At 33.9% G+C, this 25,660-nt stretch overlaps 1 protein-coding gene across 1 annotated transcript in view; it reads left to right on the top strand.

The window, feature by feature from the left end:
* LOC136026425 (slowpoke-binding protein-like) overlaps window positions 1-23,487 on the top strand; it is a 248,277-nt gene extending 224,790 nt beyond the window's left edge. The window contains exons 14-15 of the mRNA XM_065703005.1: window positions 8,712-8,910; window positions 23,177-23,487. Of these exons, the coding sequence (XP_065559077.1) occupies window positions 8,712-8,910; window positions 23,177-23,392 (415 nt within the window). The 3' untranslated portion in view covers window positions 23,393-23,487. The remainder of the gene's footprint in view (window positions 1-8,711; window positions 8,911-23,176) is intronic.
* The last annotated feature ends 2,173 nt before the right edge of the window (window positions 23,488-25,660 follow it).

The raw sequence follows: 25,660 nt of genomic DNA, 5'->3' as shown, positions 1-25,660 counted from the left end.
TCAAAAGGTTTGGAATGACAGAACAACTCCTTCTTTCGTGCTACAAAACTTATGTAATGCCCATTGTCATGTATGGCTGTCCTGTCTGGCACCCATCGCTCACAGAGAAAGACAGAAGTCAGCTTGAAACAATTCAGACAAGAGCCTGCAAAATAATTCTTGGATCAAATTACAAAGACTACGAAGAAAGCTTGAGGGAACTCAGGCTCCCAACCCTGGATGAAAGGAGGCACGAACACTGATGAAGTTTGGAGCTGACATCCTGAAGTCCACAACGCACCGAGATATCCTGCCTCAGTTTACTTCAGTGACTCACGCACACAAGACGAGGGTGGCAACTTTAAAAGAGGGAAAAGAACTGTTAGAATGCCCGCCTACACACTCAACGACAAGATTTTTAAACTCCTTCGTTCCATACTTCGTGAAGCACTACAACGACAATATCCTCAAATCGAAGTGATAGCTCATCATGCGTGTTCTTTATGTTGCGTCTTTTTGCGTTTTTCTATTTTCTTTTTTTGTTTGACGATACCCATGTTATTGCATTGTGATAAAGGGAAAGAATAAAGATTATTATTATTATATCCCGCATATGGACCGTCATTACGTAACACCCACATGTGTGCTGTCAGTACCAAACACCCGCATGTGTACCGTCAATACGTAACACCCACATTTTTGCTTTCCTCAATTACAACAGGGACTTCCCTTTAGACCTTTGAAGTTTAGCATTTCACGTGAGATTGCGTCACTCCGAATCAATCTACTAAGTCACGTAAGCGTGACCCTCAACTCCAATTGCGTAACATACGCCTTTGTCTCTTAGAAAACATTCCAATTGATGTAACACATGGGTTTTGATGAAACTTAAGAAAAAAGTTCGGAATGGGGACTCGCAGGGATAGGGTTGCCGTCAGATCCAAAGGGCGGTCACTACTAGTTCCTTCTATGATCTTTAAGATTTCTTTTAAGATATAAAAAACAAAAGTCTTTTAAGAATACTTATGTTCCTTTCTACAATTTTCACTTAGCTTGGCGTGCCCGTATCGGTGTCAAGCTGTAAAAAGGGGGTATAAGTTAAGTGATAAGTAACTTATACCCCCTATATAGCGCGAAAATTACAGAACATTTTCGCGCTTCAGAATACCTATGAAGGTTTGTGGTCACGGGAAAGTCCACGGAACTACTTACCTATTAAATCGACAATTTACTTAAGCCTCGACTATCTAATTAGAACAATTATAAATAAACCAAATATAAGTAAAATTATAACCAACATATATTTGAACGAATAGGTAGATAAATAAATAACAGAATTGAAAATAATAATGCATAAATAAAAATATAAAAGAATGATGCAACGAATCGAGTCTCCATTACTCTTCAATACTGACCTGCCCCTCTCCACCCTCCCCTCCCAACCCCACCTTAGTCCCTGCCCAATCTTACCTTCCCAGCCCACCCTTATCTTTCCAACTCATCTTGCTCCCCTACCCAACCTACCATTCATCAGTCGGTTCAACTCTGTCCATACCGCTGTTAATTGATTCCATAAGTTGCTGAAAAGTATTTGTCGTCGAGTGCCCTTTGCAAAATCCGAATAGGGTCTCACTCAGCCAACCGCTAGCCTGTAGGATACTATAAAGACGCTTATGAACAACTTTTCTAATAATTTCGGGAACGAAGGAAAGATCGAAATCGGTCTCAAATTCTCAATTTCTTTTTTAGAGCCACCGTTATAAAGCGGTATCACTCTTGAAACTTTTGGCTGATCAGGGAAAATGCCTTTTTTAAGTGACAGGTGTATAATAGAAAGCAGACACGGTAGAATATAATGCATTATTGCTTTAAAGGCTCGAAGAGATAAGCCGTCCCCTCCCACAGAATTTGATTTCAGAGATTTTATTATGTTGAGCAGTTCACACGGATCAAATGCTAATTCAAAACTCTCACCTCCATTACCATATATAACGTATCCTTGAACCTGTTGACATCTATTTTTTTACACTGTTTTGCATTTTAACATCAATATTAGAGAAAAAATTACCAAACTCATTCACAATTCCGAACTTATCATATGGAACGAATCCTTCAAGTTGTATTTCATTCCCTCCAATTACGACATTCCTACCAGTCACTTCATTTATCAGTTTTCATGTTTCCTTTATATTTCCTTTACTATTTGAAATATGTCTACCGTAATATTCGGTCTTAGCTTTTGACAATATTTGCTCACTAAACTGCGGTGTTTTCTGAACAATATATACGAACCATCACTTTTATCATCTAGATATCTTTGATAAAGCTCACTCCTTAGCTTTCTTTCTTCCAGTATTTTGCTCGTTATCCATGGCTTTTGGGGTTCCTGTTTCCTCACTTTAATTACATTATTAGGATAAACAGTATCATAAATGGGTGGAATAACAAACCTTAGATTATTGAGTGCTCTCGTAGGGGATTCTTCTTCAGAAAGCACAGGGGTTCAATCGATAACACTAACTTCCTCCACAAACTTTTGAAGGCTCTCTTTTTTCATTAACCTTGCCTTTATTTTCTTTTTCTTTGGTCTGTACTTCTTTTCTTTTTCTTCATAATGTTCACCAATGGAACGTGGGTCAGAACCAGTAAAAGCCACAAAATCAGCACAACAAAAACTTCAAATCTGCAGAAGGAACAAAAATATTATCAGTTAGGGTAGCGATCTGTCCAAAAGCCCTCGTGGTTACAGTCACAAGCTGGTATAGATCATTCGACATCATAAAATTTAAAAAATGAACATTAAGATTCGATAACAATCGATATACTGAGATCATCCCTTTCATTATAATTCAACTTTACCAGGAATCTAACACCACCATGGCCAATCACCACTTGGATTTTAACACGAAGATCATAACTTGGAAATGAATACAGTGGTTTGAGACTGGTATCTAGAGACTGGTTTGAAGTAGAAATAATTTCACAGAATCATATAATATCAAAAGAAGAGAAAAATTGTTCGATTAATTCCAAAATATCCAGGTAGCTTGTAATTACGTAGAAATTCCAAAAACATAGTCACAGACTCTTTTCATCTATATCATGAATGTACGGCAACTGAATATGATCACTCTCTCTAATAGGCTTTAGCTCAAAAATCAGTATATCGTCATTGCCGGCAATGCCTCTTGATAATCAATCCTGAAGACTGAATCGGTTTGGATCAGACATTATCATTTTTCACATAAAAGAACAAGAAATAGCACTTGGAAAAAAAGAGAAAAATAAAAAAAAGATAACACAAATATAAAAAAAAAAAAACTCTATAAAAGCTCATCAGTTGAACAAATACGCCTTATTAGAGCAGTCTTAGTTTTGCGCACAAAAATACGGGGTTGATGAGACGACACGCTGAAATTTCCAAACATATCTTCAAGCACTCAGAAGATAGCGCTTACGTTTCGTAAGGCTCTCATCTACAAATAAGCCTTAGCCTCTAAGCTGCTTCTTCCCTTTAAACGCATGGCGAGCTATTTCTTTTGTTCGAAACCGTATGAGAACGGGGGAACTTTATCTGGTATTTGAACATCATTTGATCCAATTCTAAATCACTGAACACTAACCATGTCTGAATCCTTAATATTAAATCTTTTGTTTATTATCTTGACAAACAATACGCGCTTCATGACGTCCCCCAGACCCTGCAAAGGAATCTGCGTCACAAAATTAAACAACAGGGAATCACCTCTCCCTTTCTGCTCAATGTCGTCTAGCTTGAGCTCAAGCCGATTCACGCGATTTTGCAACAAATCAGTCTTATGCATGCATGTTTTTAGATGTTCAAACAATTCAAATTCAACAATTCAAAAGTTCAAACAGGTGTATTCCCTTTAAGAGCTAGTTGTGTTAGTGAAAATGTGTGTTTTATAGGTCGCTGGGTATAGGTATGCTTATAAGTCTTGTGAAACAGCCCTTCTTTTGTCAGTTTCTTCAGGATATGGTAAAAAACAGTCAATGTTTGTCTTTAACCACGGTAATCTGACTCCTCTGTATCCCCACCATTTGATTTTTCAGTTGTTATACAATTTTAGAATAACTCTTGCTGACAGCTTCCTCGGCGAAATGAGTTTTATTTTCAGGGAAACCCTTTTATCACACTTTTCCATCACACCTTTTTACTTCACACTTTTTTACTGCTTTGAACTTCTCCTTGTACAGCAATTGTTAATCCGCTGTAGCCTGCTGTGTGTCAGTCGATAGGTAGGCGTGTTTGTACACCATGTGGTAATCAGCTTCTGCGTTGAGTATTCCATTCCTTATGTGTCCTTCTGAAACCAAACTTTTGTTCTACAACCATGTTATATGTTTTTTTGCTTTTCCCTTTTCATTTCATTGTTTTCTGGATCGCTGCAATTCGTCGCTACACATAAAAAGAAATATGGTTTTTTGTAGTCTTCTATTTGGGGAACTGTAGCCTAACCTAACCTTGAATGAAAATGGAATAGTTGTGTTGGGGTTCTTTCAGGTTCAGTACGCTCGGTTCTTCCATTATAATTGAAAATTTCCATTATAATGAAAAATTGTCCATTATATTTGATAGTTGGGAAATATATTGGATAGTACGTTGGGAGAGTGGCAAATATATTGGAAAGTTGGACTTGCGCTGAAAAATGGATTTAAATGTGTTTTATGCTTTTACATATGCTTAGGTTAGGACCGTTGATTTTTGAATTAAAATGGAATAGTTGTGTTGAGGTTCTTTCAGGTTCATGACTTGGGGTTTTCGACAATTCCAGTCCTTATGCTACGCTTTTCATTTCTGTTGGTCGTAATTTTTAAGGTAATCTAATATCTGTTTAAAAATATCAAATAAATTAGTTTTCATAATCAACTTTTACTATTAATTTAATCCCGTATAATATTTATCATTCCTAAACCATAATAAAATGACTAATTTTTGTATCTGATGTTTTTCAAATGCTTTTAAAACTTTCAGTTACTTTGGGCTGTAATTTGCTTTTTACTAGGTTATTAGTATAGCTGTAGCTAAGATGAAATTCTTCAAGCAATGTTAAGATGGCATAATCATTTGTTTGAAAAACAAACCAAACAAAGTTTAGACCCCAAGGAACGTGTAAATTTGAAATCCTACAAAAACTGGCAAAAGCACAAAGAATCCTACTGGTTCATCCCTTCCCCTCCCTCTTTCTCTAATTCCCTCTAAAACTTAACATTTTTTTCGTCATCATTTTGAAATTCTTGATATATTTAGGCTGCTTTTGCGTTGTTTGTTTGTTGTTTTTTTTTTTCAAACCAAAGTCTCGTCCGAAATGTTTCCTTTGTGCATGCGAAATTCCTATGTACCTACTTATTCAAGAAAAAATTGTAGAAAAATACTTTTTCTACAAGAAATGGCTATTAAAGTCAATGGGTCTAGACCGTTTGAATACGTTTTTAATCATTTGATAATTTAACGGTGATAATTAAAATAATATCGCTTTAATTAGTTTTTTCTTACATTGAAGGGCTTGGTATGTTTTTTCAAGTTGATTTTATTCTTTGCTCGGAAGCACACAAAAATCAAATTTGCAGTTCTTTCCCACCTCTGTTACTAAAAAGATCTTGAAAGTTTAAATTCACTAACTAAGAAAAAAAATACGTGATTTACTTACTAAAATTGCGCACAAAACCCGTTATCTCAGGTTAGTGAAACCTGTATGGAATCTACATCATCATAAATGCTTAAACTACGTGATTTGAAAAAAAATACGTGATTTACTTACTAAAATTGCGCACAAAACTCGTCATCTCAGGTTAATGAAACCTGTATGGAATCTACATCATCATAAATGCTTAAACTACGTCTGTTGTCCAATATTTTGCTGTTTGGTCAGCCTGATCTAAACGTGTTCAGTGACAATATATGTTTTCCCAATATGAAATTCAAGGGGAAAAACAATTTAGATTATTAATGGAAAGATTAATTCTTATCGTCCAAATTTCATCAGTAACCCAGTATGCAATATTTCATTTTCGCTGAAAGTGGAAATATTTTCAAAACTGAAAGTTGATTTTCTGTATGAGAACAAGTTTTATTAACTTAATAATGTAAATTTCTCGTTGAATTTGCTAAATGTTGCATTTTGTTTCATATATTATTTTATATTCTGTCCTGAGTTATATTTGGATTTCAGAATTGTCGGAACTTAGAAAAGGGTATTGTATTGTATCGGATTAACGACGCTTCTTGACTACTAAGATCCCTGCAGTGCATTCCTGCAGCATGATTCGATCTCTGGGTCCCGCATTACCAAGCTAAGGTCAAACCCACTGCGCCACTACAGGACTTAGAAAAGGGTATAGACGATTGCTACGGATATTTAAACCCTGCAATTCCTTCGAAAATGAGGTTACTTTAAGGAATGTAAAAAATAATTATAAACTGGATATTTTAAATGCTAAATAGAGTGACTGGAACAAATTCTGTGCAGATAAACCGAATTTGGATCCATGGAATACAATCCACAAAATTTGTAAAAAAATATAATGCCATAGTTCTGCCACTACATGTAACAAAAGATGACGGCAGTAAGACTAAAGCCGGGGAGGTACTGCTAAATAAGTGGTAGATGATCATTCAACTGAAAGTAATTACCATGGTGAAGTTAGAGCAGAACTTACAGATTTTTTGATTAATAGAACATCAGGTGTTACCGAAGTCTCTTTGAATGAATTAAAAGAAATAATTAAAGGTTCAAAGCCATCAAAGGCCCCAGGCCCAGATGGAATTCTAAATTTAATCCTAATTAAAAACATCAATGTCCTTGCTCCTAGTTTTGTAAAGTTAGTGAATAGTTGCTTAAAATTTTCATATTTCCCGAAAAATTGGAAAAATACAAATCTAATGGTTTAAAAAAAAATGGTAAAAAGAATGATGGCAATCCAGCTTCGTATCGTCCGGTTAGCCTAATCTCAAATCTTGGTAAAATATATGAGCGTGCCATTGTGAATAGAATGATTGCGATTAGCACTGAAAATAGTTGGCTTTCGCCCCTGCAGTTTGGCTTCCGTAGTGGTAAAAGTACTGTTGATGCGATTGATAATATTGTTACTACGGCGGAGGAAAATATACAGAAAAAAATCTTTGCTTTATGCACATTTTTTATATAAAAGGTGCATTTGACTCCGCGTGGTAGCGTGGAATACTGAAAAAGTTAAAGGCTAAATCGTGATCTGATGAGGTTTTAAATTCAATTTATAGTTACTTTTCTAACAGATTTGTTACGTATAAGGGTGAATGTTTGTGCATTTTAGAGCAATCATGTCCTCAAGGTGGAATATTATCCCCCCTGCTACGGTCGGTTAATATAAACGATCTTCTAGAATTAAATATTCCTAATGTAATAATTCAGGCATATGCTGATGATGTTTGTACAATTTTCACATCACGTAAAATATCAACTTTAGAATCCTTACCATCAAGTGTATTTTCGTATTTCCAAACTTCGTAATGCTACGGTCGGCGCAAAGATCTTCTATGATCATAATTCCTGAATCTTTTAACACAGTTAAAACGCATGTAGTAACCGCTCTCGCAAGAGTGGTTCCAATGGATTTAAGGGCATTGGAATTAAGTATATTAAGATACGCAAAAAATGGTCGACCTCAAAATTGCCCGAGGGTTTTGAGTCCTACCTTGAATGGAATTAGTTATTCGGCACTTCATAGCCATTACACTGACCAAATTATTGCAAATTTTTTGGGTCCTTCTTTAATGACCTTGGTGCATCTCAGCCCTTTCATATTGGCCTTAAATCTTTAAATGAGTTTCTGTACGCAAAATGGTTTGATGAGTTTAAAAATTCTGTTAGCACATGACCCGCTAACTTTTTTTGAATATAAAGATGACCTTATCTCTGCATCAAAAATTCCACCAAATAGAACATTAATACAGCTTATCACAGGTCATAGTAGATTGCTTCATTTTTTAAACAGGATTGGGAAAACTGACTCTCCATGGTGCTTGTGCGGTCAAATGAAAACATGTAGGCCTAATCATTTTCTATTTGATTGCCCTGTTTACTGTAGAGCACGTGTAGTAATGGAATTCGAATTAAGTGAATATGAAATAAGTGTGCCGGTTCCTTTATCACTGATAATGAGAAATAATGGAGCTTGGACTATTTTAAACAGATTTTTATCCCGCACGAAGAGACTGGACTTTTAGTTAGTGTTTTTGTTTTGCTTTAGATAGTGTGTACTCTCTTTCTCTTTTTGTAGTGTGTACGTTTTTTTTTCTGTGAAATGCCTGTTTTTGGTTTAATCACGACATAAAGTATTTATCTATATCTATCTAAACTGAGTTATATATCCTGATCTTACTAGATGAAAGTATCTTTCTGATCTTAAAGTATTGTTCCGATCTAAAGTATATACTGATCTTATTAAATAAATCTTGATGATCAAAAAACTCTCACATTTTCTATTCAAGCTGCAAACTTCAAATCTTTGTCAACAGCAAAATCAGATACTGAAAAACATTGAATAATATTCAATGGATAGTCCCCAAATTCGAGAATTAAAGTCAAGTTTTAATGAAAAATCTGATTTCATGAATACGAGAACCACTTAGTCAACTTCATAATCCAATGATCTAAGAAATAGCCATTAGTCTTCAATTCAAAATGAAGTTGGCTAGTTCATTTCAATTTTTCATTTCACGTATTTTCTAGGAGTACCTGTGTAACCCCAACCAGTGTACAGCCACATACCGAAAATGGTATGTTTTTATCTTTGGCTAGGCGTTTAAGTGATGTTAGTATGTATGGGTCTGCTACGGCACTATGTGATTGTTCCAAAGCTGGTGAAATCTGTGTAAATTGTCTGGAACAAAAGTTTCATTCTCCAGCCAGACCTTCAACTCCTATAGATGTAAGTATATGTGCTTAAAATATACCACTTTTTCAAATCAAAAACCTTTCAATTTATAGAACATAATATATATTATCTTTTCAAACGATCAATAATTGTATACCGTATATTTATTTTCTCTTGAAAACGGCTCCATATTTTTTCGGGAAAATTCGTATCCTGGATATTCTCGCCTATAAAAACGATCTAGATAGGTAAGAGGTTTGAAAAGAGTCGCTAAGAGCTTTAATTTGGGATATAAGTTTCATGTCAGAGACGTCATTTTTATAGCTGTGCAATGACGTTGTCATATTCGTGTAGAAACAACCGGCAATTGCAAAAGTATTTATATACATTTTAACAAAGGATTTCAACAATTCAAAAGCCTTAAAAAAGAAAACTAAAAGTTTGAAGCTTAGTAGACATCGTTGTTAAAAACGGGACTTGATTCAATAATCAAATATCGTTGGAAGTTTTAGTATGAAAAGACATATTAGTATGAAACTATTATCTCGAGGCAGACACGAAAAAATGAAACTTTACAACTGTTATATATGATTTTTCGTTGAAAGAAAAAGAACTTTTTGTTCCGCCACGTCAACAATTAACAAATCTACAACCTGGACCATCATGTAAGACTAGACAAATAAGGGTAGCTAAAGCTAAGGGCATTGGCAAATTTTCTGAAGTAATGAAAATACAAAATGAGCTAGAAAGAAAAATAGGATGAGAAGATAAGCGACAACGAGAACCAAAACATGTCAAAATTGAAATGATAACAATGAGAAATAAAGTGATGATTTTATGGAACCCCCCAAAATATCAAACCTGATAAGACCAAGATAAACCCTGAACAAATTGAATTCATAAAGGATGAAAATTAGCAGCCTGTACTATCAAAAGAGACAAGCCCCAAACAACGAAAATTTAAAATTTATATAAATGGTAATTCGTTAGAAAAAAACAAGTTTTTGTCCCACCACCTGAAAAATTAAAAGATCTACAGCGTTGACTCTCATATAAAACCAGATCAATAAAGGCAGGGAAAGTAAACGGCATTGGCAAATTGTTTGAAGTAATGAACATCTAAAATGAAACAGGGTTGTATGACGAGCAACACAGGAGTCAAAACCTGCCAAAACTGAAAATCATGGCTATGATAATTGGGCTTGGCATTTTGACATGGATAAGGACACGAATGCTTACCAAGCCTTTGTTAAAAAAAAGTCTCGCCGATAAGTATTTCATTATGACAAAAGAAAAGCCGGAGGAAAAGACGAAAGTTAAAGGTCCAATAACAAAAAAAACATAATTTTACAAAGGCACTAATTCTAATTAAAGGTCATTTAAATTGACGGAAATGAAGCAGAGATAGATGGGATTAGAAAATCAGTGAAAGTGAGAATCGCAACAGCTAAAGGAAAAGGCATGGAAAAACGACAACGACAACAGTATTGAATTGTAAGCAAAATTGTGAATAGTGACCTGTGGATGGAAACTGGAAAAAAACGTATTTGTTATATATAACGCGTTAAGGAATTAAATGAGATGACGCATGAATCTAAATTGCTAAAGCAAAGGGCGTGGAATAAATTTCCTGAAGTAAAATCAACAATGAAATCTAAGGCTAGAAAATAAGGAATGTTGATGATTAGCCACGAAAATGATCTAAATAGATCAGAACTTTTAAGAAAGAATTTGTGTTTTCAAGAGAATCCTGTCATCAAGGGAAGGCTCAAATAGTCTACGGTTAGAAGACAAGCTACTATGAGAATCCATATATAGAAGCCTGACCTGTGCCGAGTTCCGGGGCCTGGTCACCAAAGTTTCGTATACTTGTATAATTTGCTTGTTTGTTTTTTGGTGGGGAGAGTAGGGTTGAGAGATATGAACACTCATACCCCAAATATTTATTTCAAGGGGACTGATACTTGCAAATACAAAAAAATTTGCTTGTTTGTTTTTTGGTGGGGAGAGTGGGGTTGAGAGATATGAACACTCATGCCCCAAATATTTATTTCAAAGGGACTGATACTTGCAGATACAAAAAACAACATGGAGTGGGGTTGAGAGATATGAACACTCATGCCCCAAATATTTATTTCAAGGGGACTGATACTTGCAGATACAAAAAACAACATGATCTTCACCCCATTTGCACCAATCGTTTTAGTGTTGAAAAGTATTCTATCTTGTTCATTTTTATCTCCGCCTGATGCATTCATCGGGGTTTCCAAGTTACCTCTCTGAGATCCTGGAAAAATTGACTGAAAATTTTTGAAAGAGTTCGATGAGTTTAAAATGGTTTTACGTAAATTTAAAATTTGTACATCGCGTTATATTGTCATAGACCAAAACAGGAAACGAGTTCATTCTAAAGTTTTTGTCGTAATCTGATAAGCTCTGGGATACTGCAGCATTTATAAAGGAGAACAACCAGAAATCCCAGTACGCTATGTGCTCATGCATGTGAAAAGTTTCATTCTCTTTGTGTCTTAGGGTTCGCCCGCTTCATATACAATCGCTTGTTACAGAGGAAGGCTTAATTTATTCTAATTTGTTTCACTGTTAATTTTTAATGAAGGCTCTCTAAAGAAGGAAACTATTTACAATTAGTATCAAATCTCGTTCTTACATTTCGTCTTAAAAAAAGGTTGTCGTAAAGTATTGTACTTTTCATATTCTTTCTTCGGCTGCTGAAGAATAGTGACCCTTCACCAAATTATTTTGTTTCAGTTATGTAAGTTCTCTTCTGGTATCTGAGCATCAGAATATTAGACTGGCTTCTATATCGTTTTTGTCAAATTCGGGGTTCTATTTTATTTGGCAGTAGCTCTCTCATAGTAGTAGTAGTAGTAGAACAATTTTATTAGAAATAAACATTTCTTAATCAATAGCATAACATAAGCAAAGCTTGCGAGCCTTTGCTAAATTCAAAAAAAAAAATAAAGAGAGAATATGGAGAATGAGAAAATATGGAGAATGAGACCATATACCGAAATCAACAAAAAAAACATAAACAATATATTACCTTGCGTGACCCCAAGACAACAAAAATAACAAACAAAAAAATACATAAATATTACAATGAATAACCTGTAGAAAATTTATTTTAGCTAATCTGTTTCAAATGTATACCTACCGAGCAACTCCACACGTAAATCCAGACTTAAACTGGCCAAGGCTACCTATTTCCTTAATATCTATACTCAGTTTATTCCAAAGTTTTGAAGCTCTGTAAATAAGTGAAAAAGAAGACCTACTTGAAACTAATCGAGGGACTTCAGTATTACCGCGTATCCGAGTAATGTGGTGGTGAACATCAGACTTCTCACAAAATATTCCTGTAAAACAATCAGGAAGGCTATCACTGTAAAATATATATATAGAAATTAGTTGCTTGTTTGTCGAATGACGTCATGTTTGTGTGTCGACTGACGTCATTATAAGGATTGAGCATTATACCGTCATGAAGTTGTTCGTCGATTCACGTCATGTTTGTCGACTGACGAAATTACAGACGGGTACACAAATGACGACCGGTACACAGTGAATATAAATGACGACTGGGACACTCAAAGAGAAATTACAAACTGGGACACCGGGACACAAATAACGACCGAGACACAGGGACACAACTACAACGGGGACGCCGGGTGGCACCAGGGGGATATAGAGATGACGACCGGGACACAGGGATTGTTCGATTAGCAATCACCATCAACAAAGTTCAAGGGCAATCATTATAATAATGAGGTATAGATCTGAATACGGATTGGTTTTCCCATGGACAATTATATGTTGCATGTTCAAGAGTCGGTAAACCTGATAATCAATTTATAGGCACAGACAATGGGACAGGGAAGAATAATATATATTCGCAAGTTTTACGTAGTTAAAAACATATATATATATATATATATATATATATATATATATATATATATATATATATATATATATATATCTATATATATAAAAATAAGTTGTCTGTCTGTGGATGTGTGGATGGATGTGTGGATGGATGTGTCAGGTGACGTCACCTGAAAAAACTGGATTAGGTGACGTCAAAACTGAAAAAACTAAAAAAAGGCAAAAACTACAAAAAAAACTAAAAACTAATAAAAAAAATAAAAAAGCTAAAAAACTAAAAAAACTATAAAGGTAAAAACCAATAAAAAACTAAAAAAAAAACTGAAAAAACTAAAAAAAGGCAAAAACTACAAAAAAAAACTAAAAACTAATAAAAAAAGTAAAAAAGCTAAAAAACTAAAAAAACTAAAAAAACTAAAAAAAGGTAAAAAACTAAAAAAAATAAAAAATAAAAAAAAACTAAAAAAAAGGAAAAAACTGAAAAATAAGCTAAAATAAAGGTAAAAACCAATAAAAAACTAAAAAAAAAAGGAAAAAACTAATAAATGACGACACTCAAAGAGAAAGCGACCAGGACAAAAAACTAAAAAAAAAGGCAAAAACTACAAAAAAACTAAAAACTAATAAAAAAAATAAAAAAGCTAAAAAACTAAAAAAACTAAAAAAAGGTAAAAAACTAAAAAAACTAAAAACTAAAAAAAAACTAAAAAAGGTAAAAACTAAAAGAACTAAAAAAGAAAAAAATAAATGACGACACTCAAAGAGAAAGCGACCAGGACAAAAGGAATGTTCGATTAGCAATCAACAAAGCACCGGGACACAGGGAGTATAAATGACGACCAGGACACAAGTAAAAAAAAAAATTAACAAAACTAAAAAGAAGGTAAAAACTACAAAAAAACTAAAAAGAAAAAAAAACTAAAAACTAATAAAAAAACTAAAAAATCTAAAAATCTAAATAAACTAAAAAAGAAAAAAAAAGGAAAAAAATAAAGGAGAAAAACAAAACTAAAAAACGAATGTATATACAGACCGGTACACCGGGATACAAATGACGACCGGGACACAGGGAATATAAATAACGACCGGGACACAGGGACACAACTACAACGGGGACACCGGGGGAAACAGGGGGATATAAATGACGACCGGGACAAAAAAACTAAAAAGAAATAAAAACTAAAAACTAATAAAAAAAACTAAAAAATCTAAAAATCTAAATAAGCTAAAAAAGAAAAAAAAAGGAAAAAAATAAAGGAGAAAAACAAAACTAAAAAACGAATGTATATACAGACCGGGACACCGGGATACAAATGATGACCGGGACCCGGGACACAGGGAATATAAATGACGACCGGGACACAGGGACACAACTACAACGGGGACACCGGGGGAAACAGGGGGATAACCTGACAATCTATTTATATGCAAAGACAATGGGACAGCAAAGAATGTTGTATATTCGCAAGTTTTACGTAGTTAAAACCATATATATATATATATATCTATATTCACAGGTGGGACATAGGGACACAACTACAATGGCGCGTAACTATTATGGCGCGTAACGACTTACGCGCGCGGGGGGGCTTGGGGGGGGCGCGAAGCGCCCCCACCAACTAGGTGTTGGGGTGGCGCGAAGCGCCACCCCAACAGCTAGTATATATATATAAGTTGTTTGTTTGTGTGTCTGTTGACTGACGTCACGTTTGTGTGTCGACTGACGTCATGTTTGTCGACTGACGCCATTATATGGATTGAGCTGTATGTCGTCATGAAGTTGTTTGTCGACTGACGTCATGTTTGTCAACTGATGAAATTACAGACCGGGACACAAATGACGACCGGGACCCTGGGACACAGGGAATATAAATGACGACCGGGACACTCAAAGAGAAATTACAGACTGGGACACGGGGACACAAATCACGACCGGGACACAGGGAATGTAAATGACGACCGGGGCACAGGGACACAACTACAACGGGGACGTCGGGGGCACAGGGGGATATATAAATGACGACTGGGACAAAGGGAATGTTCGAAGATAAATTACAGACCGGGACACCGGGACATAAATGACGACCGGGACACCGGGACACAGGGAATATAAATGACGACCGGGACACTCAAAGACAAATTACAGACTGGTACACCGGGACACAAATGACGACTGGGACACAGGGAATATAAATGATGACCGGAACACAGGGACACAACTACAACAGGGACGCCGGGGGGCACAGATGGATATATAAATGACGACGGGGACACAGGGAATGTTCGATTAGCAATCATCATCAACAAAGCTCAAGGGCAATCATTAGAATAATGAATTGTTTTTCCCATTTCCCAAAGGAACCGGACAATTATATGTTGCATGTTCAAGAGTCGGTGAACCTGGCAATCTATTTATATGCACAGACAATGGGACAGCGAAGAATGTTGTATATTCACAAATTTTACGTAGTTAAAAACATATATGTATATATATATATATATATATATATATATATATATATATATATATATATATATATATATATATATATATATATATATATATATATATATATATCTTCTATATATATAAAAATAAGTTGTCTGTCTGTCTGTGGATGGATCAGGTGACGTCACCTGAAAAAACTGGATCAGGTGACGTCAAAACTGAAAAAACTAAAAAAAGGCAAAAACTACAAAAAAAACTAAAAACTAATAAAAAAAATAAAAAAGCTAAAAAACTAAAAAAACTAAAAAAAGGCAAAAACTACAAAAAAAAACTAAAAACTAATAAAAAAGCTAAAAAACTAAAAAAAACTAAAAAAAGGCAAAAACTACAAAAAAAACTAAAAACTAATAAAAAAAATAAAAAAGCTAAAAAACTAAAAAAACTAAAAAAAACTAAAAAAAGGTAAAAAACTAAAAAAACTAACTACAAAAAAAACTAAAAACTAATAAAAAAAAATAAAAAAGCTAAAAAACTAAAAAAACTAAAAAAAGGCAAAAACTACAAAAAAAACTAATAAAAAAGCTAAAAAACTAAAAAACTAAAAAAAGGCAAAAACTACAAAAAAAACTAAAAACTAATAAAAAAAAATAAAAAAGCTAAAAAACTAAAAAAACTAAAAAAACTAAAAAAAGGTAAAAAACTAAAAAAACTAAAAACTAAAAAAAATTAAAAAAAAGGAAAAAAACTGAAAAATAAGCTAAAATAAAGGTAAAACTAAAAAAAAACTAAAAAAGGTAAAAACTAAAAGAACTAAAAAAGAAAAAAATAAATGACGACACTCAAAGAGAAAGCGACCAGGACAAAAGGAATATTCGATTAGCAATCAACAAAGCACCGGGACACAGGGAGTATAAATGACGACCAGGACATAAGTAAAAAAAAAAACTAACAAAACTAAAAAGAAGGTAAAAACTACAAAAAAACTAAAAAAAGGTAAAAAACTAAAAAAACTAAAAACTAAAAAAAACTAAAAAAAAAAAGGAAAAAACTGAAAAATAAGCTAAAATAAAGGTAAAAACCAATAAAAAACTAAAAAAAAAACTGAAAAAACTAAAAAAAGGCAAAAACTACAAAAAAAAACTAAAAACTAATAAAAAAAGTAAAAAAGCTAAAAAACTAAAAAAACTAAAAAAACTAAAAAAAGGTAAAAAACTAAAAAAAATAAAAAATAAAAAAAAACTAAAAAAAAAGGAAAAAACTGAAAAATAAGCTAAAATAAAGGTAAAAACCAATAAAAAACTAAAAAGAAAAAAAGGAAAAAACTAAAAAAAATTTTCATCTAAAAAACTAAAAAAAACTAAAAAAGGTAAAAACTAAAAGAACTTAAAAAAGAAAAAAATAAATGACGACACTCAAAGAGAAAGCGACCAGGACAAAAGGAATGTTCGATTAGCAATCAACAAAGCACCGGGACACAGGGAGTATAAATGACGACCAGGACATAAGTAAAAAAAAAAAATTAACAAAACTAAAAAGAAGGTAAAAACTACAAAAAAACTAAAAAGAAAAAAAAACTAAAAACTAATAAAAAAACTAAAAAATCTAAAAATCTAAATAAACTAAAAAAGAAAAAAAAAAGGAAAAAAATAAAGGAGAAAAACAAAACTAAAAAACGAATGTATATACAGACCGGTACACCGGGATACAAATGACGACCGGGACACAGGGAATATAAATGACGACCGGGACACAGGGACACAACTACAACGGGGACACCGGGGGAAACAGGGGGATATAAATGACGACCGGGACAAAAAAAAACAAAAAGAAAAAAAAACTAAAAACTAACAAAAAAACTAAAAAATCTAAAAATCTAAATAAGCTAAAAAAGAAAAAAAAAAGGAAAAAAATAAAGGAGAAAAACAAAACTAAAAAACGAATGTATATACAGACCGGGACACCGGGATACAAATGACGACCGGGACACAGAGAATATAAATGACGACCGGGACACAGGGACACAACTACAACGGGGACACCGGGGGAAACAGGGGGATATAAATGACGACCGGGACACCGGGACAGGGAATGGTCGATTAGCAATCACCATCAACAAAGCTCAAGGGCAATCATTAGAATCATGAGGTATAGATCTGAATACAGATTGTTTTCCCATGGACCATTATATGTTGCATGTTCAAGAGTCCGTAAACCTGACAATCTATTTATATGCAAAGACAATGGGACAGCAAAGAATGTTGTATATTCGCAAGTTTTACGTAGTTAAAACCATATATATATATATATATATATATATATATATATATATATATATATATATATATATATATATATATATATATGTATATATATATTCACAGGTGGGACATAGGGACACAACTACAATGGCGCGTAGCTATTATGGCGCGTAACGACTTACGCGCGCGGGGGGGCTTGGGGGGGGGGGGGCGCGAAGCGCCCCCACCAACTAGGTGTTGGGGTGGCGTGAAGCGCCACCCCAACAGCTAGTATATATATATATATATATATATATATATATATATATATATATATATATATATATATATATATATATTCACAGGTGGGACACAGGGACACAACTACAATGGCGCGTAAAGACTTATGTGCGGGGGGGAGCTGGGGGGGGGGGGGGGGGTGCGAAGCGCCCCCACCAACTAGTTGTTGGGGTGGCGCAAAAAAATAAAAAAATTAAAAAGAAAACAATTAAAACGTGTTTTTTTGTATGTTTGAGGGTTTGCATATGACGTTTGAAAAATAAGGAAGAAAATGAAAGAAAAAAACTAAAAAAGAAAAAAAAACTAAAAAACGAAAAAAAAGAGAAAAACTAAAAAAAAGAAAAACTAAAAAAGAAAAAACTAAAAAAAAGAAAAACTTGAAAAAAAAACTAAGAAAAGAAAAAACCTAAAAAGAAAAAAAAGGTAAAAACTTAAAAGAAAAAAGCTAAGAAACTAAAAAAGCTACAAAACTAAAAAAAAATAAAAACTAAAAAAGAAAACAAACTAAAAAAGCTAAAAAAAAAACTAAAAAAAAGAAAAAACAAAAAAAAATAAAAAAGAAAAAAACTAAAAAAAGGAAAACTTAAAAAGAAAAAAAAACTAAAAAAGAAAAAAAATTAAAAAAGGTAAGATACTAAAAAGAAAAAAAAGCTAAACAAAACTAAAAAAGCTAAAAAACTAAAAAGAGAAAAACTAAAAAAAAAGAGAAAAACTAAAAAAAAAAAATAAAAAAAGAAAAACTAATAAAGAAAAAAACTAAAAAAAAGAAAAACTAAAAAAGAAAAAAACTAAAAAAAGAAAAAACCTAAAAAGAAAAACACTAAAAAAATAAAAAGGTAAAAAAAACTAAAAAGAAAAACTAAAAAACAGAAAAAAGAAAAAACTGAAAAGAAAAAAACTAAAAAATAGAAGAAAAAACTAAAAAAGAAAACAAATTACCAGGACGTAGGGAATATAAATGACGACCAGGACACTCAAAGAGAAATTACAGACTGGGACACCGGGACACAAATTTCGACCGGAACACAGGGAATGTAAATGACGACCGGGACACAGGGAATATAAATGACGACCGGGACACAGGGAATATAAATGATGACCGGGACACAGGGAATATAAATGACGACCGGGACACAGGGACAACCACAACGGGGAAGCCGGGGGCACAGGTGGGATATATAAATGACGGCGGGGACACAGGGAATGTTTGATTAGCAATCACCATCAACAAAGCTCAAGGGCAATCATTAGAAAAATGCGGTATAGATCTGAATACGAATTGTTTTTCCCATGGATAATTATATGTTGCATGTTCAAGAGTCGGTAAACCTGACAATCTATTTATATGCACAGACAATGGGAAAGCGAAGAATGTTGTATATTCGCAGGTTTTACGTAGTTAAAAACCTATATATATCCATCTATATTCACAGATGGGACACAGGGACGCAACTACAATGGCGCATAACTAATTTGGCGCGTAACGACTTACGTGCACGGAGGGGCTAGGGGGCGCAAAGCGCCCTCACCAATTATGTGTTGGGGTGGCGCGAAGCGCCACCCCAACAGCTAGTACTTATATATAAAAATCAACGTGCAGGGATTATATTTAAATCTCTATGCACAGACCTCCTGGTTCCCAACACCACAAAAAACTCGGATAGCATTATTCTGGATCACACGGATTGGACGAACTATCGAAGGGAAAGTACCAAGCCAAATCGACGAGCAATACAAAATGGAAGAGTGAATCAGGGAAAAGTATAACAATCGTAGAACATTCGGGGGGAAATATGTTTAAATTTGCGCATGATACCTAAGTTACGTGACAATATTTTCGAAACTGACTTCACGTGATCTCTAAATGATAGGGTCTCATCAACATTGATTCTGATGTATTTGGTTAATCTTGTTCGTTTAATAATTCCCTCAAAAATCATTTCCGTAACCCAAGGATAAAAATTCAGAGATCGAGAGAAAATAACACAATTTTACTTATCTATATTCCGGTCAAGATGGTTTATTTTAAGCCATATACATATCCTGCTCATTGCTGCATTTATCGTTGACATGAGCAGTTGTTCTGTAGGGGCAACACACACCAAGGTTGTATCATCAGCAAATAAGGGCCTAGTAGCCTGGGTCTTACTCGGACCGTTGTCAACAAAGACGTCAATTCTGGGCAGAGCTTTCATAGCATGCGGCAGATCATTAATAAAAATTAAAAACAGAGTCAGACCCAGTACAGATCATTGGGGAACCCCCCAATTAACAACATTTTTACTAGACAAAAATCCTTGTAAATTAAAATACTGCTGTCTATTTTGAAGATAACTGCAAAGCAAACCCAATGTAGCACCCATTAATCCATAGAATTCACATTTTTTTAATAATATTCGATGGTCAACAGTGTCAAACGCCTTAATTAAGTCCAAAAATGCACCAGCTGCCCTAAGCTTTTTATCAAGAGCATCATTAATTATAGTACTAATAAATCAAATCTTCATTTCTATTGTTATACCCTTCCTGAAACCAAAATGATTTGGATGTAGAAGTTTATGACGTTCCTAATGCTCAAAAATTCTGATATTAATACATTTTTCTAAAACTCGTGAAACAACAGGTAATAATGAAATTGGTCTATAATTCCCCAAATCATTCTTGTTACCACCCTTAAACACAGGAGTTATCCTTGCGATTTTAAGACAATTGGGGAACTTCCCTTGCTTAAAACAACGACTCACGCGTGCGGGGGGGGGGGCGAAGCGCCCCCACCAACTAGGTGTTGGGGTGGCGCGAAGCTCCACCCCAACAGCTAGTATATATATTATTATTATTATTTAAGAATTAACGACGCTTCTTGACTACTAAGGTCCCTGCGTCGGCCCTGCAGTGCATACTTGCAGCGTGATTCAATCTCTGGGTCCGGTATTACCAAGCTTGGTTGATTGTGTATGGCTATGCTGTTTGACCTATGTGATTGTATGGATGAGTAGGGTTAAGGCCTCATTCAAGTGCTGGTCTATATTAATCACTAATTTAGGAAAACAGTCTTCCTTTTCTCCTTCTGTCTCTCTTTTTTTGTGTGTGTTTGTGCTGTTGCACTGGTGATTTCTCTTTACATCGATATATATATATATATATATATATATATATATATATATATATATATATATATATATATATATATATATATATATATATATACTAGCTGTTGGGGTGGCGCTTCGCGCCACCCCAACACCTAGTTGGTGGGGGCGCTTCGCGCCCCCCCCAAGCCCCCCCGCGCGCGTAAGTCGTTACGCGCCATAATAGTTACGCGCCATTGTAGTTGTGTCCCTATGTCCCACCTGTGAATATAGATATATATATATATATATATGGTTTTAACTACGTAAAACTTGCGAATATACAACATTCTTTGCTGTCCCATTGTCTTTGCATATAAATAGATTGTCAGGTTATCCCCCTGTTTCCCCCGGTGTCCCCGTTGTAGTTGTGTCCCTGTGTCCCGGTCGTCATTTATATTCCCTGTGTCCCGGGTCCCGGTCATCATTTGTATCCCGGTGTCCCGGTCTGTATATACATTCGTTTTTTAGTTTTGTTTTTCTCCTTTATTTTTTTCCTTTTTTTTTCTTTTTTAGCTTATTTAGATTTTTAGATTTTTTAGTTTTTTTTATTAGTTTTTAGTTTTTATTTCTTTTTAGTTTTTTTGTCCCGGTCGTCATTTATATCCCCCTGTTTCCCCCGGTGTCCCCGTTGTAGTTGTGTCCCTGTGTCCCGGTCGTTATTTATATTCCCTGTGTCCCGGTCGTCATTTGTATCCCGGTGTACCGGTCTGTATATACATTCGTTTTTTAGTTTTGTTTTTCTCCTTTATTTTTTTCCTTTTTTTTTCTTTTTTAGTTTATTTAGATTTTTAGATTTTTTAGTTTTTTTATCAGTTTTTAGTTTTTTTTTCTTTTTAGTTTTTTTGTAGTTTTTACCTTCTTTTTAGTTTTGTTAATTTTTTTTTTTTTACTTGTGTCCTGGTCGTCATTTATACTCCCTGTGTCCCGGTGCTTTGTTGATTGCTAATCGAACATTCCTTTTGTCCTGGTCGCTTTCTCTTTGAGTGTCGTCATTTATTTTTTTCTTTTTTAGTTCTTTTAGTTTTTACCTTTTTTAGTTTTTTTTTAGTTTTTAGTTTTTTTAGTTTTTTACCTTTTTTTAGTTTTTTTAGTTTTTTAGCTTTTTTATTTTTTTTATTAGTTTTTAGTTTTTTTGTAGTTTTTGCCTTTTTTTTTAGTTTTTTGTCCTGGTCGCTTTCTCTTTGAGTGTCGTCATTTATTAGTTTTTTCCTTTTTTTTTTTAGTTTTTTATTGGTTTTTACCTTTATTTTAGCTTATTTTTCAGTTTTTTCCTTTTTTTTAGTTTTTTTTTATTTTTTATTTTTTTTAGTTTTTTACCTTTTTTTAGTTTTTTTAGTTTTTTTAGTTTTTTAGCTTTTTTACTTTTTTTATTAGTTTTTAGTTTTTTTTTGTAGTTTTTGCCTTTTTTTAGTTTTTTCAGTTTTTTTTTAGTTTTTTATTGGTTTTTACCTTTATAGTTTTTTTAGTTTTTTAGCTTTTTTATTTTTTTTATTAGTTTTTAGTTTTTTTTGTAGTTTTTGCCTTTTTTTAGTTTTTTCAGTTTTGACGTCACCTAATCCAGTTTTTTCAGGTGACGTCACCTGACACATCCATCCACACATCCATCCACACATCCACAGACAGACAACTTATTTTTATATATATAGATATATATATATATATACATATACATATATATATATATATATATATATATATATATATATATATATATATATATATATATATATATATATATATATATATATATATATATATATATATAGACGACGTTTGCAGAGTTTTAAATGGGTGCCAAAAATGGTTTGCTAAGCTCTTCTAAAAGAGAGGACCAGAAATGTATGTATGTCGTACTTTGATTATTCTGACCTACATCGCCCTCCTAATCCTCTTTTTGAAAACAGCCTAGCAAACGATCACTGATCTCAAAACATTGATAATGTCACAAACAACCTTTAGTCGTAACAGCAAACTTTTAAACTTTTTGTTGCTTTTAATTCTACAACATATTTTTTCTTCTATCTTTCTCATACACTTTCATGAAAGCAACAGAGTTTATGTGACTTGAATCACCTAATTGTGGAAATGTTATTGTTAAGCCTATGCGTGTCAGACATAGTTAAGCCAATAGCCGGTTTCATCGAATGGGGCTCTTGGATCCAATATTCCACTACTCATCATTATTTTTAAATAATTTCGTATTGACATCTTTAAACTGGATTAAAATTTTACGCAACTTAATGAATGTTAGCTGCAAAGCTTGAAGTATTGATTTTTGTTCTTTTCTTTTTTAACAGGTGGATTCCATCCGTAATGAGCTGATAAGCTTTCAAGTAAAATGCTCCAGCAGAGAACAAAACAGCCATAAAAGGAATTTGTCGCTTAGTTGGGTCAGAGGTGAATCTGTTTATCAGACCCCACTGCAATCTCCATCAGAGGCTTTTGGGTTTTCTGCAACTCCAGTTCTACTGATTACACCCCCTGAAAATGGGAACACGGAACATGTAATTTAAGCTGTGCCTTCTAGGAAAAACATTCGTTGATATCATGGTAAACTTCAGTAAAGTTGTATGAACTTTTGGGATTAAATGAGTTATCGTACCTTTTATTCGTTTAGTTTTTTAGTATTTCTTTCGAAGCTTGGCTCCAAGCTAGTTCTCGTAGTATTTTTTCGTAGATACAAATTAGTCATCAATTTTTATATCTTCAAAAAACAGCAGATTAAAAGCATTATTCGACACTTTACTTTTAAGTTCAGCCTAAAGATTGAGTTTATGAAATCACACTTTGAGCAGCAAGTTTTTAACTTAGCCTACTCTTCAGACATACGTTAGATATATCTTATTTTGTTAGAAATATTTAGATATTTTCTTACATACTTCAATTATTGTATCCGAAGGTAAGCACAAGTTACCTTTTGGTGGTCCCAAGATCTCAACTGCTGCATCCAGTTCCAGATCTAGCTCTTCAATACATTTTTGGGGGAAAATTCAAGTCAGTAAATTTTAAATCAAAACAAATTATATCTATGTATATAAAAATAAGTTGTTTGTCGACTGACGTCATGTTTGTCCACTGACGTCACGTTTGTATATGACGTCAAAGGCTTTGTATATGACGTCAAAGGTTTTGTATATGACGTCATTATAAGTATATAAGAAGGCGTTTCAAAGAGAAATTTTTAGTATAGATCTTAAAATGATAGAAGAAACAGTCGAGGAAGCTGCTCAAATAGTTAATTAAAAGAGAAATTTTAGTACAAATCATACAATGGCAGAAGAAACAGCCGAGGAAACTGCTCAAAGAGTTAATGCCAAAAGGCTTGCGGCTAAAGAACGCAAAACCACGCAGTTCTGAACCACGTTGTGGAGCATTTAATAAAAGAGGATATGATATATCCAGGGAGTAAATTCGAATATTCCTTAATAAGAACATTAATCACAATATCAGAACCTGGAGTCTTGCTATTTTTTAATAATTTTAGTACTGTCACTAATTTTCCCTTACAAAATAAACGTTACTTCACTTTCAAAGTGTCGACAACTGGTTCCTTATTTTGTATATCTTTTCCGGTACTGGAAATATATCTTTTCTTCAAGTATATCTTTCCTTCAGCTCCCACCTAGCTCCTTAGCCTAGGCTCAAGGTGTTTATTTCACAGTTAAAAAAAAGTTTGAAAGAATAGACAGATAATTTTGTGAACCAAGATCACAATATTGCAATCTACAGTGATGACAGTGGTCAATTATAATTTTTAATCATGGGCGATGAGGAAAACAAAGAAATACAAGCTAGGTTTTTTAAAGAGAAATTGCCAACGGATTGTTTTGGGTACCTGACTGACTAACCATATTTAAATAGTAGGCTGTACGAAAAGTGTGGTTCAATCCCCTTTTCAAGGACTAACAAGAGAAAAGTTAAGATTGCTAGATTATTCTCTGCGGATGGAGGATGACAGAGTGCAAAAGATTCTCCTTCTCGACCCAACTTGCTGACGGTATTTAAACAGTAGGCTGTACGAAAAGTAGTAGTAGTTGTGGACAGGTTTAATAGCAAAAAACTTGGCAGCTATCGCTGATTTGCGCATCTTTACAACATATTCAAAATCAAACAACCTTGTAAATGTAAATCAAACTATAAACATTAACTCTCATTGAACAAAACGACGAAAAGCGGGACGAAAGTACCAAGTCGAACAAACTGTGACTCTTTTCAACCCGCTTGAGGAGACTATCGTGCATCCGCACTATGTACACTGAGGTATTACAGTCTTTCAGTCTGCCGTAATGTCTCTGGTCGATAGATTCGTTGGTTTGATTCATTAAGACCCTCATGATAAAGGTCTTGGTCACTTTCTAGGGCTATAATGAAATAAAGGTTGAGATGGCTAGGGCATGTTTTGTAGACTGAAGATGACAGATTGCAAAAGATTGTATTTTTTGACCAACCACCTATGACTAAACAAAAGCAGTCCTCTGCGGCTGGGATAAGAGGATGTCGTAAAGAAAGATTTAAGGGAAATAAGAACCACCTGGGAGGGTGTAAAGAGGGAGACTATGAATTGATTGGGATGGATGAAGAGCCTGCATAGCTGTTTTGGCTTCAGGCGGCTTACTGCTGTTCTGCGTTTGTTAATAGTAGAAGTAGCATAGATGGCACGTGGAAACTGAATTATTAATATTATTTTCCCCAAAAGTCACCTGTCACAAGCATTCTCCTTATCATTATATTTTTCTTGGCTAGTTAAAACACAATCTTTAGACGGATTGTGCTGCAGACAG

The sequence above is a fragment of the Artemia franciscana genome, chromosome 4, assembly GCF_032884065.1.
Source record: "Artemia franciscana chromosome 4, ASM3288406v1, whole genome shotgun sequence".
NCBI lineage: Eukaryota > Metazoa > Arthropoda > Branchiopoda > Anostraca > Artemiidae > Artemia > Artemia franciscana.
Note: the sequence above shows the minus strand (reverse complement) of the source record. Positions and strands in the feature narration are given on the sequence as shown.